The sequence below is a fragment of the Leptosomus discolor genome, chromosome 1 (genome assembly GCF_034619465.1).
Source record: "Leptosomus discolor isolate bLepDis1 chromosome 1, bLepDis1.hap2, whole genome shotgun sequence".
Classification (NCBI taxonomy): Eukaryota; Metazoa; Chordata; class Aves; order Leptosomiformes; family Leptosomidae; genus Leptosomus; species Leptosomus discolor.
Genome location: NC_141391.1, coordinates 154,436,516 through 154,450,304, shown reverse-complemented (window position 1 = coordinate 154,450,304; position 13,789 = coordinate 154,436,516). Strand labels below are relative to the sequence as shown.

The following is a 13,789-nucleotide window of genomic DNA, read 5'->3' as shown; positions in this document are numbered from 1 at the left end:
CTGTTGTTCTCTCCCTGGAGAGTAACGGTAGGGCTGGCCTGTGACAGTACAAGTCACTCCCCACGGGCTGCCAACGTGACAGATCCTGCTATAGCAGTGTTACTATTAAGGGTTGGTTGGGTCTTTTCAGTTTTAGCCTGTTTCTGGAAAAAATTAAGAGGAAGAAAAGGAGAGGGCAAGAAGTGCTAGCTGCATTTTTTTGTTTGGTTGTTGGTTTTTGTTTTTTTTCTCATGAGTCACCTGCACAGTTTACTTAGTTTCTATGTGAAACGAAAGTGGCCAGTGCAGCACATGGTGTGGATGTGCTGCTGGGATCCTCTGGCTGAGCCCAAGGTGAAGACATGGCAGCACCAGCAGCAAGGCCACCTGGGGCGCAGATGACAGCCGGGGAAGCCGGAGGAGGTACCTGGGGAGCGCTGCTCTTCAAGACCGACATCTACATCTTGCAGAACTATCCCTCAGAAGGGAAGTGAAACCTGGTCAGCGTGGTTTGGGACACAAAGGAAAGACATGAGAGCTCAAAAGGTGTTCAAAAGAACAAATTTTTTTGTGACTCTGAAAGATTATTCCACTTTTTGTCTTACTGAGCCACAACCAGCTGAAGACCTGAGAGGTTCCCAGTATCTCAGGGCAGGCTCTGCCCCCTCTCTGCCTCTGGGAGGGGCAGACAGTCTCATCAGCAAGAGTTAGCTCTGCACCCCCCACCAGCTGCCAATGAGTGCAACATGGACACAATCCCATGCAACATCTTGAATATTAGATGATTATTTTTCATGAATATAAAACAAATTGGGGTGTGTGTTTGCATGCTTGTGTGTGCATGCATAGGTGCATTATGTCATATATTTTTACATTGTTTAATTGGCTGCAAATGTGGATGTACCATGGAAATATTTTTTCATTGAACTGCTACAAGGTAGAAACACACACAGGATTGTGTGTTCTGCCTTTTAAATATACTATAACACCAACCAAAGTGTCTTGTCCTTAAGGATCAAAAGTGGGTGTGGTGCTAGGGAAAAGTGTTAGAAAGCTTCAAACTGAAGGTTTTGTTTTGGTTTGTTTGGGATTTTTTTTTTTCTTGAATGCTGGACCAAAATATATTTTTTCTGCATGGTATTTTGAGTGTCATGAAATCACATGATGAAAAAGTGTAATTATAATCTATATCTTTCACTTCTTCTCCTGTAGAAGTGTCCTTAGCTGTAACAGAAATTCATAGTTTATGAACAAGTGACAGCTTCAAAGGTCAGAATAAAGGATTTACCCACCTGTTGGAAAATGGGAGTTAAAAAATTAAATAAGAATATACAAACCATTATTTCCCAGTTTGAGTATCTGTGCTACTGATACCCACAGCACTTACTGAAAGAAAGGAGCTGGTGTGTTTCTTTTATGAAACTTTTCTGAAGAACTAAGATTTAGAAAATATATTTCATTTTATCTTTAATATTGATCTGGATTTTTTAACACTGCAAGAGAATGGATGATCTAGAAATGATCATGTAAGTCTTTCCCTTGATCTGTCAAGATAAGCCTAGCGAATGTAGTTTTGAAAGACAAGCAGAACTTGGTTTTGCAAGCCTTATCATTGGGTAATTCTTCCTTAGAAGCAGGAAGATGAAAATAGTGATAGTAAATACGACTCAAGGCAAGTGAGGGTTGCAAAATTAGATCCTTGGCTACATGGAGACACTTAGATATATTAGGATGAAATCACTAGGGGTGTAAAATCAATGAATGCATATTAAGACACATTAATCCTGAGTTTAATGTGGCCTTAATTTACTGCAGTTTAATCCTCTTCATTTTCACTTTCTGCTAGAACTTGTACTTTGAAACGTGAAAATTGTCATATTGCCAAAGTGCTTTAACACTGTGTTCCAATGAGCTTGTCAAATGTAAAATTTAAGTCTGTAAGATTAATTTCCTCATAATCCTGAAGGCTGCTATTTTGAAGTGCATTTTGGAAGACTCTAATTTGGTAGCATGAAATAACAGAATGATTTGGTGTCCTATTTGGTAGGTGGCTTTCACTCCAGAGGACAGTCTCTCAGGACACTGTCTATGCAGCAAACTACTTTTTTGGGTAGCAAAATCTGTAGATGTACCTTCGCTAGTGGCTGGAAGTTAGAGTTACTGAGAAGGAGGTAAGTAGAATATGCATAACTCACAGACAATTGCTGTTTTCAGTAATCTGATACACTTTGTCCTGTCCACACAGTGCTCAGTTGTGCTACAGTAAATATCAAATATTGAAATAATAAATTCTTTGCCAGACAGTAAGAATCTGAATTTGAGCTGGTGTGGACTAGCAGAAAATATTTGAACTTTACCCCTGCCAGCCCCCAATCCAGACTATTTCAGTATCTTTTTTTGTGTAATCACCGTTCCCCTCTGCCTTTTTATTAGCATTATCCCTTGGTTTACAGTGAAAATATTGCTCCCAGCTGGTACAAAAGGCAATGTAGCCAATATCTTTTCCACAAAGAAGACATCTTGTCCAGGATATACCTAGGAAAGACCTTGGTTTCACGATAAGGGATTAGGCAGAGCTTGATCTATATAGACATGTAAGTCCATCTTATTCTTTTCCTCAATAAATGAGTGTGAATCATCTTTTGACTGATCAAGAGCATAGTCATCTAATATTAACTATTCCTTCTGTGGAGTCTCAGCATACATCTTCATCTGTACATCCAAATTTAAAAGGATGTAACCTCCATTTTCTTAGTAATAATCCTGTTTCTATCCTTCAGCTGAGACCCTTTGTTTGGCCACCATGGTGGCTGACTGGATGAGACCTTCGAATTTATAACTACTTCTGATATACAGTTTTTGTGCCCTGGACAAGTAATGTACAAAAAGGAAGAAAATGCTGATGGAGGTAAAAGACAAATCCATGAGTGGATGTTATTTGACAAACAAAGTGAAGAAAATTGTCATAAAAGCTTTGGTTTGCATGGATGCTGAAATAGTCTTGGAATGTAGCAATCCGAAAAAGACCACCTTTTTTACATTTTTATATTGACGAGATGAAGGAATCACGGAACACACGTAGCAGGCTTTGAATGATACACAGGTTAGGCAATGGTTACATGTTGAGCATAAGTACACTTTCAGAACTGATACAGTTTGTAAATGGTAGTGTCATAAATGACATAAAATAACTTTTATCATGATTTACCTAACATTAAGGTTCTTACAGGACAGTGACAGAAAAACTTTAGACAACTTTTAGCTTTAGGAACCTTCTACCATGATTCATTTGGATTACATAAGGAACTTCCAAACTCCTATGCCTCTTCCACAGAGTTATTGTTAAAATATCTTTTTATTATTATTATTTTTCCTAGATGAAGGCATATTAAACAGACACAGAAAAACAAAAACAAAAACCAGGTATTTACACAGAATGACAAAAAATCATAGACTCTAAAGCCCTTCTGCAGAATACTCTCAGAAAGCAAGGAAATGTGCCTCCAGTCCACGTACTTGAATAATTCCTCAGACATCCCCATGTCCTCAGGATTTATTTTCAATAGTTAAAAAAATGTTTTTGAGTGTAGTTCTCGGGGGTGGAGCTGATGTGTGCCCCATGTCAGGATTTCCACTAACATCCTGGATTGCACATTCCGTGGAAGAGCATAAAGTGCTATGGCATTGTTGTTTTTTTTCAAAATTTAATTTGGAAATTCTTCACCCTTCCCATTATTCTTTTTATTATTATTATTATTGTTATTTTTACCTTGTAGCTCCTATATTCTTGTAATGACACATAAGAAGGTGCTTAAAGGTCTTCTTGAAAGTAGCATTGCAGAGAGCATAACAAGCAGGGTTGATGGTGCTGTTGATATAACAGAGCCAATAACCTATGGTCCATACAGTGCTGGGGATGCAGGATGTGCAGAAGCTGTTGATGAGCACCATCACGTTGTATGGGGTCCAGGTGATGATGAAGGCCAGGAGGATGGCCAAAATAGTCCTTGTCACCTTTTTCTCTCTAGAAGGAGGTGGTTTCTTTTTGGCTGGCTGCTTTGTCATCTTGACAATTTTCCGGGCTACACTATTCTGCTTCTCCTCCCCGTTGGTGCCTACAATCTCCACAGTAGTGTTGGTGGGTGCACAGCAGTCACCTTTTTGGGACTTGGTGACTATTCTAATGCATGTCAGCTTGGAGTTCTCCACTTTGAGATGGTCTTGGGAGGCAGAAGCCTGGCTGGTATCTTTGGCAGCTTCGTCCTCTTTCATGTTGGAAGCGACCACACTGACAGAGGTGGAATCATTGGAGCTCTCCTTCTCTCCTTGAACACAATTCTCTGTCACAGACTCTCCGGTGGTTTTTCCATTCTGAATTTTGCTGTGCTCCAACCCATCCCCACTGGTTGGGATGTTGTTATTGTTTGGTTTCACTATTTTACCTTGGACAAGGCTGGGGGAAACTGTATCTTGATTTTGGGCAGTTTCCTTTTTCCCTTTCTTTATCCGACTCTTACTGGCTCGAGAGATCTGCCAATAGAGGACAGTCATGATGATAACAGGCAAATAGAAGGCTGCAATGGCAGTGCCAAAAGTGACGGCAGCATTGGAAAAAAACTGGATGTAGCAATCCCCGTCTGGGACAGTCCTTCCTCCTACAATGAACTGCCAGAAGAGAATTGCCGGGGCCCACAGGATGAAGGAGAGCACCCATGCAGCTGCAATCATCATGCCTGCCATCTTAGTGGTCCGCTTTACAGGATACGTCAGAGGCTTGGTGACACAAAAATATCTGTCAAAGCTGATAATGAGGAGGTTCATGACAGAGGCATTGCTGACAACATAGTCAAGAGCCAGCCAGAGGTCACACACCACAGGCCCTAAGGGCCAGTAGCCTATCACAGTGTAGAGGGTGTATAGGTTCATTGAAAAGATACCGATGATCAAGTCAGCGCAGGCTAAGCTGAACAGGAAATAGTTGTTGACAGTCTGTAGGTGCCTGTTGACTTTGATTGACACCATGACAAGGATGTTCCCAATTATGGTGACTAGACTGAGAGACCCTGCTACCAGGACGATGAAGACCACCTCAACAGTTTTATAGGGACTCTCCAAAGCCATCACATTTTCACTGGAAGAGTTTATGTACGTTGAGTTATTCATTTCTTTTCTGCTAACAAGATACCAAATTATCACTTAAGCCTGCAAAGGAAAGAAAACAAAACAGATACCATCAAGAAATTAGTCCCTTTGCCTTTAGGAAATGGATCTCAAAAAAACTACTTGGAAAGAGTTTAAAGGTAGAAGATGCGTGCAGAAGGACCAGTCAGCTTTGGCTAATGAAAACACCTCACAACACATAATATCCCCCTAGGAAAAGCATACGAGTAGCATACCTCTAAATATGTGACAAAGACACAACATTTGAATCCAGATCCAGATTTTTAAGTTCTCAGATGCATTTTTCTCTTTGTCCTGTTATAAAACTAATACTGACTTGAAAATTTTGGAACTGGATCTGCATATTGATTTCTTTCCTACTAACAAAATAGTTCACTTTGCTCATTTTCAACCCTGTTCCAAATAAAAAAGTCCAGTCCTGAGGGTGTGCCATTCTTATAACCCAAGATGCAGGTGTAATTTACCAGAAGCCAGATCACATAAAGGTGACTTATGTTTCCATCTTTCCTTCATGTTCCACCAGGGTATGCTTCTGTGAGGTTTATGGAACAAGTTTGTGTCATGTCTCCCTCTCACTTTCTTACACTAAAGTTACTTTTTATGTCAACACTTGAAAAGATTTTGGCACCACATCAAACTAAACCAATAAACAAAAAAAGGTAGGTCTGTTGAAGTCAACAGAATTAGTAAACTCACCTCAGTTAAGCATCTGGCTATGTAGTTAGATGCATGCAATTTTTGGTTTTATTTCTTTTTTTCCATTTCAGTGAGATTAAATTTATTTTCTACATCCTTTTCCCTGTTTGTACCTGGAAAAAGGGTTCTTGTTTGGTTGGTGTTTTTAACAAGATGAGGTTATCTCTTTATGCTTGCTTGCTTGTACTTTGCTCATGTTTTTCAAATCACAATATTTTTAATCTGTGTCACTTAAAGCTATGATAAAAGGTCTGAAATGGATAGTCGGGTAAAGACAAAGAAATAACCAGATAAAAATCAGTTCTGTTTATACACAGCCATTCTTTTTGTGCCCTGTATAGCCTACCGGCAGTACTCAATAAATAGTAATTAAACTACTAGCAATATACATTTGATAGAAGACCAAGAAAACAGCACATGCTTTTGCCTTCAGGATATGTACTATCCTTTTGTGCATCCCCTGGAAGTCAATAGAACACACTGCAATTGTACAGCCAGTCTCCAAGAGCTCATTTTTTATGAGCTGTGCTCAAGGGATTATTGAGGCATGAAGGCCAGACGTGACAGAGAAGTTAGTTTGTTTCTAATTGAAATATTCTACTTTTTTTCCTGCCCATAAGGCATCACTTGTTTAAGACAGAGCTTCTAAAAGTGGTGGTGCCAATCAAATGAAGCTAAAACATTTGGTTATGTTCAGCTCCTCTATACATCAGGGATTAAGAAATCCTCCTCTGGCCCCTGTGACTAACCTGCTGATGCTCAGACTTATACAATCTATGTCACTTAAACCGAGCAATGCATTTCCACTGTCATTTCAGCACTGCATATTTTCTTTCAGATGCAAAAAGAAGAAGATGGTGCAAAATGCATGCACCACAGCAAAAACCCTTCTGACCTCCAAGAAAAATAAGCAAGCTTGTCTCTGTGGAGAAGTCAAAATTGTATACCAGGGTAAAGGTTTTCCATCTGAGGCAACTTTGTAATCTTCCAATTTATACTTAAAGAAATATAACTGTCAGAAGGTGGGGCTCATGCGTTTCCCTTTGCTTTTAAAAACAGCCAACATTTGTTTGCCAATTCCATGTTGGAGTGAACACAGAGATAAATAGAGGAACATAAGGCTAGACAGGCATTTTTTTCCTACTATCTGTTCACAGGTACTTCCTTAAAATCCTTGGGATCAGGTTCAAGAGAACAAAACTGTGAAAGGGAATGTTTTAATCAAACATGTGCTTTGTACAGTAAGAATAGGTTGAGTGGAATATAAGTGAATTTATGCTCTGTGCAAAAAATAGATAGGAGAATAGCCCAGACAACTTTAATATATAGGACTATCATTTCAGCAATTCACTGTGTGCTTTTCACCCAAAGACTCACAGCTGAGCATCTGACTATCCAGATAGATGTGTAAGGTGCCAAATTTTTGAACAAGCTAAGAACTTCTCCCAAGCAGAGTTGTTTATGAACATTCTTAACAGAATGCATTTTTGTTGAAAAGAAAAAACTTACAGATATGTATTGATTTCAAAAAAATTTCTGCTGAAAAGTGTTTGTGATCCAGGGCTCTGCAGCTACCTCTGGATACAGAATGAGAAGGGGAGCAAGAAGGGAGGAGAGTAAGAGAGTTATCAGAACTGAAAAAATGGTGCTTTACAATAAGAAAATAAGCGTTTCTCTACAATTTCACTTCCAGTGGAAATACTGATAATTCAGTATAAATTACCCTGATTTTACTATCCCAGATGCAAGGAGCTGGATGAAAGCTAAAAGCTAGTTTTACTTGTTAGGAATAGGATTTTACTGTGGTGTTTTGGATGGAAGGAAAGTAGAGGACTCCCTTTCCCAGTGATCTGTCTTTGCATAAAACTTTCCTGCCTTGAGAAGGCTGGTAGTTCTGGACTGCAAATTACATGGCCAGTTACGACTAGCTTAGGTATGAAGAAACATATCTGCTATCACTTACTCCAGTAAAATATTCCTTTGCTTGCATCGATATGACTGTGAAGTGAACTGTGTTTTGCTCTATGTGTTGATGAGAAGGTATAGGGCTGGAGAAACATTTGATTTCAACCAACATGTATCATTGCTGCTGGTAGTACTACCGTTATATGAGCAGAGACAGGGGTATTCATGCTTCCTAACCCCAGACTCTCTGAAATATGCTGGACTTTTTGTATTGGCTCCAGCAGGGTTTGAATTAGGCCCATAGTGAGGTTTCTGTTTCTTATTGTGGCCACTTTCTCCCTTGGTACAGGACTGCCCATGGACTGCTTTTGTTTTTGTCATGCCACAGAGCACATCTCTCCTGCTGGAGGGGCAGTTGTTATGGGAACAGACGTTATTCATCAGGCAGACCTCCAAGGCAGAGGCATTTTAAGGTAATACAGCCTCCCGTTGTGAGAAGTACCAGACCTTATTCTTGAACAGACAGAGCTCTCCTCTGCAAGCCCACAGGTGTAGTGTGAGTTGCACAATATGGCACCGACTCCCATGCGCTACCATGATTGATCCTTCTATACTAAGTGCATTTTTGCTAAATAGGGAATACGCAGAAAAGGCAAGAAATTTCTCCTGTGACCTGGAAACCAACCAAATGAATTTTTCTAAAATATATTTTTAAATATATATGACTTTGTGGAATGCAAACGCCATAATCACTGCATGGAAAATGTCTAAAGCCACTAAATTCACATATAAAATAATGCATTGTTTGATATTTGATATGTAGTTTCTCCCCTCTAAAGATTTCACAGTGCTGCAAATCATTCCCTTCCCTTTTTTTGACTAGACAAAGGTTTGGGGCAGAACTGGAGGATTTGGTGGGCTGTATGGTACATGCACTTTTGGCCTGGTGTGATGACAGGTCTTTCTGCAGTGAGTCGTAGACAGGCAGGGCACAGGTGCATTGACCTGGACCCCCATTACCACTTGCAAGGAGAAACGTAGTCCAGGCTGGCACAGGCTGGAGTAAACCTTCACAGAGCATGCTGGCAGCCACAGTCTGCTTCGCTTTTCTTCATTTACTTTCCTAGCAGTTTCTTGGAACAATGAAATGGAGGTCTGATGGGTGAAGTCTGTAAGCTGGTTCATTGTAAAAGGGAACTACAGTTAGTATGAGGAAGCAAAATGATGCCATTAAGGGTATTCATCCTACTCCATTGCAGACCCTGAGAAGGAGGCCTGCAGAAATCGGAGGGCAAGGAGAAGGGACAAGGACTGCACATCACCCTTAGGATCATGATCCTCAAACAGGAGGTATTTAGGTATTACATTCTGCTGACTGTGCTTTCCACTTGCCCTGACAGCATCCCATCCCTTTGGTGTGGATGAATCTTGTAGCAATCATTGTAATTTTAAATTCAGAATATATCTCCAACATCTGTCACAAAACAGACTACAGAAATGTTGTGTATATTGAAAAAAAGGGCTGATATGCTATGCCTGTCAACATTTGTTAGATAAATCCCTCTTCTGTATTGTGCATATTGCCAAGTTAAATATGGTAAGGATTTAATGGCTTCTTTGAATCCTCTGAAACCATATAAAAGTCAAAACATGAAAGAGGAAACAAACGATTTATACCTGAAAGTTATATTTGTGATTTAAATGGGATTACCCAGGAACCTATGTGCATTGCTACTCTGAGCACTTTTCAGCATTCAAGTCTCAAACAAAAGTAAAATACACTTTTTTAACTTCTCCATTTTGATCCAGTTCCTCTCCAGTCTAATGGATTTGATTTTTGCTGCAGCAATAATAGATATTTTTTTTCCTGAACTGATTTTCATCCTGAACTGCACTGGTTTTACTTCTAAATTCCTTCCTGGCACCATTTAAAGCCATAGTGTGAAAAAAAAAAAAAAAGAGAGAAACAAAACCCCTAATCCCATGATAAATACATTTGGCACATTAGTCAGAATTTATTACAGACTTTAAGAGAGATTATAGATCTAATCCAGGTTTTTGGTTAAAAATCTATTTCAGAAAATTCCCAAATAGCAGAAGACTAAAATCTTCACCACATCGGTTATCTTCTGCAATCCATTTGAAATTAGAAACATCTTTGCAAAGTGTTACTGGCTCGGTGTGGTCCATTCTTCTTATTTTCATGCACTTTTGTATTTCTCAATCAACACATGTCCTACAAAAAAAAGATATTCTTAGGCCTTTCTGGATCTACTTTTCCCCATCTCATTTTGAAGGGTACCTAAGGGTGAAATAAAAAATTTCTGCGTGTATCTTGAAACAACAAGTAGATCAGAGTCGTAGAGCATTAACAAAAGCAAACTAACACTGTGCCACTAAGAACAACTGAAATAAAGCAGAAATAAAAGTATTGCCCCAAAAGCAGCAGGGAATCGTACATGAGTAGGTGGCAGTGCTGGCATCAACATTGCTGCCTCAGTGCTATTGTTAGGGTCTGAGGATTTGTACAGCTATTAATTACATCTTGCTCACTGCTGTTCTTATAGTCTAAAACTGCTAAATACAGTGCCATGAGCCCAACTGGTTTGCGTTCAAAATCACACAGGGAAAAGCATAAGCAGTACAGAAAAAAAAAAACCCACAAAACCCCAACAATAATCTCTCCCGTTTAAGGAAATAACAAAAAAGAAGCAGTTTTTCCTCAAAGATCTGGATAATTATGTTTTTCTACTATACTGGTACAGTTGTTGTTACTATTACTATTGTTATGCTGATAGTCACCCACTGGTACTAGGTCACCTAATCTATTATATTTCTGTAAGTCTAGTTTTGGCTGCAGGTATGTCTTTGCTTTTCAGGACCCATGTAATCAAGAGAGAATCTGCATTCTGTCTTTGGGCAGCTGACATCACTACAAGCTGAATTCTGCATCTTAATGCATTGGGCAAGCTTGAAAAAATATGCTTAACAGGTGTGGTTTTATCTAACTGGTTGTGATCCACAAAAAGGGATTTTTACCTCCAGGACTAGAGGACATACTTTCACTTATGTGTCTCCTTATTCTTGCAAGGATTGTATACAAAGAACTCTTGGTCCTGAACCAGCGAGCAAATAGTCAAGTCTCTTGGTAAAGTTATGGCAAGGCTTTCCTCTGCACTCTGATGGAACCATATAATATGTTGCCCATATGGTAAAAGTGACTGAATACAATGGTCCATATAATTCCTTCTGAGTCCCACCTGCAACACTGTGCACCTCAGCTTGTCAGAGGTGCTCACACACTGGAGGGAATTTGCAGAATGGCAATTAGAAAGACAGAGGGTTTCACCACTGTGTTTCAGGCAAAGTAAACAGTTCAGGACACTTCCATTGTAAAAAGCTAGAACAGAATAACATTTTTTTTCCCCTTTTTCAGGTAAGCTGTGAAGTGGGGAGGTCTGGAAATCTAGTTACTAAGATCAAAATAATTTTATAACCCAGAAGTCAGAGAACAAAGTGAAAGTAATCTATGGAGTATGAAAATCAAAATGGACCTCTTATTGAAGCATCCTACATATAGAGTCGAGTTAAATGGATAGCATCTCCATCTAGAGGCACAGAAAGGCAGCTACCACATAAAGCAGTCATTTCCAGTAATAGGATGGCTTCAATATGTGCTGAAAATTTAGATACTTACTTATCTGCCAGCTGGAGGAGCCCCACATTTTATTATGATTTACATTTTATTATAATTGGGGAGCAGAGATAGAATTTGATGAAATTCTGAAACCATTACAGTCAGATATTCTTGTAGCAAACAGTCTGAATACTGAGGTATAATTAGACTGGGGTAGCCACTGCACAGACACACATGCTCAGGCCTGAGCTGATCCACTGCAACCAGTATTTTTTAGTCATCTCTTTGGGCATGATCCAACTCAAAGTGTTGTTTCAGAATAGGTCGTAAATGGGTCAGAAGAGCAGCTGGTGTCATCAAAAGGCAAAATAGTAGGGACTAGCTCATGCCACACACACGTTTCACTAGTGGATCTATGCTGATTTCCACTTGGAGAGGTTAGCTAGAAAAGAGAGATCAAAGTGACAGATCTCTTTTCCTCCTTGTGCTGCACCACTGTTGCTAGAAGTCGATTGAACATACTCACACCAGTCAACCCCAACAAGATAGATTTTATCTGACTGTAACTATCTTCTTCAATCACTTAAGATTAAATACTCATACCAGAACTCAGACTAAAATTACATCTATCTTCAGCCATGAGAAAAGTTCCCTCAGCTGAAGAGTTATTTAAGCTTCTGTTATGATTGAATTGAAGATCATTAGATTCCAGGATATATGCTCTGAAGGAACAGTGCCGTAATAGGTAAGTACTCCCTCTGCAGCCCAGCATGAATTGGAGGCACAGTACTTCATTATCCTCGTATCAGTTATCATGTCTGTGCTATTAAATAGAAAAACCTTATGAGAGCTACTCAAAGTCCCTGGGTGACAAGTGGGAAAGCTAGTGAAAGAGGAGAGGGTTCAGAAGGCTGACTGAAACCAGCTCACAATTTGTTCTAAATACCTGGAGCGAATATATAACAGAAGTACATCTCTTATTTAAAACATTTACAGGTAGATCTAAAAAACCAACCAACAAAACAAACAAAACCCCCCCAAACGAACCAAACCAAAAACGCAAACCAGGCTCTTTCTGTTTTAAATGATTTTTATCTGCCAAAGCCTGAAGGAATATTGGTGAGGAAATAATAACAGAGAACTGTAACACAGTACAGATGTTGTCTCAAAGTGTTGTTGATTAACCTCCTCAACCTGCCAGTGAGTCCAGCAAAGATGCTGAGATACTGCAGTGAACCTCTGCAAATCCCTCCAAGTCAAGGAGGTCCTTTTGGGACCCTGAATAAACCCATGGAGACTGCCATCATTCCTCAGAGATTTGCAGCCTTCAGTAGTGTTTCTGACAGGAATATTAACACACTCCAGGCCCAAAGGGACTCTTACTGAAGTTAAAGAAAATCTTTCCTTTTCCCTTGGTTGGCAATGGTGTTAGTACATTGCTTTTATCAGTGATTTCCTTATTCACTCACTTATTACCTAGCAGACTCACTTGTGGTATCTCTAGGTGATCCTCAAACCTGCTTTGCAAAGTACCCAGTTTCTTAGTGGTAACAATCATAACCCAGTACTCAGTAAATGCTTTTAAAATTTTTAAGTCCATCATGGTTACTCTTCCATGAAATTCGCAATAGCTTGAAAATCTAGTCCGTTCTGCTTCAGTGTCCATTGATCTTGGAGATTTTTACACATCTTCCATCCTACTTACCATCTTACCTAAGATGTAGATTAGAAGCACAGAGAAGAACGCTGACTCGGATATAAAAGGAGTTGGCTCAAATTCTTTGCAAGAATTTAAGCATATATTGAACCCAAGTTCAAATCTGTTTCTGAGAGGGCAGCTAAACCTTTTTTTATGCCTGTATTTCTGCAGACTGCATTTAAGGCAGTGATAGTGAAATAGTGAAAGAACCTAATTAATTCTTTGTCTTACCAGAAAGAAGTGGTACCTAAATTCCCAAATCTGTATTTACAAGACCATTGTGCAGTCTGAGAGAAGTTTGTGAAAGATGGTAAGATGTTAACAATACTTAACACAATGTTTGTAAAAGGTTTGAAAATCTCAAATGAAGTGTTTGCTATAGCTAATTATAAATATGTTGATCACGGCTATGAATGTTTACTGTGAGCCTGCATGATCATCTCCCATTTTGTGCATAGAAAAGCTCAAAGATTACATATTCCTTGCCAAAGGAAGGAAATATTTATTTAGCAGTTTTTCTGCAGCATTTATGTTCGCAGTTACTACATTATTATAGGCTCTCTAAGTCTCTGACTGTGTTATGTTTCACTAAATGACTGTTACCAACTTTAATTACATAGACTGTAGTTGCAGACTAATTGCATTGTCACTCCACTACAGGTTTAAGAAATCCATGTCTAATTCTGCCTCTG

General features: G+C 39.3%; 1 protein-coding gene across 1 annotated transcript; it reads right to left on the bottom strand.

The window, feature by feature from the left end:
- Positions 1 to 3,744: 3,744 nt before the first annotated feature.
- On the bottom strand, positions 3,745 to 5,142 carry LOC104354445 (muscarinic acetylcholine receptor M2). Its single transcript, XM_086467769.1, has one exon. It carries the CDS (start codon positions 5,140 to 5,142, stop codon positions 3,745 to 3,747), a length of 1,398 nt encoding a protein of 465 aa, XP_086323895.1.
- Positions 5,143 to 13,789: the final 8,647 nt, after the last annotated feature.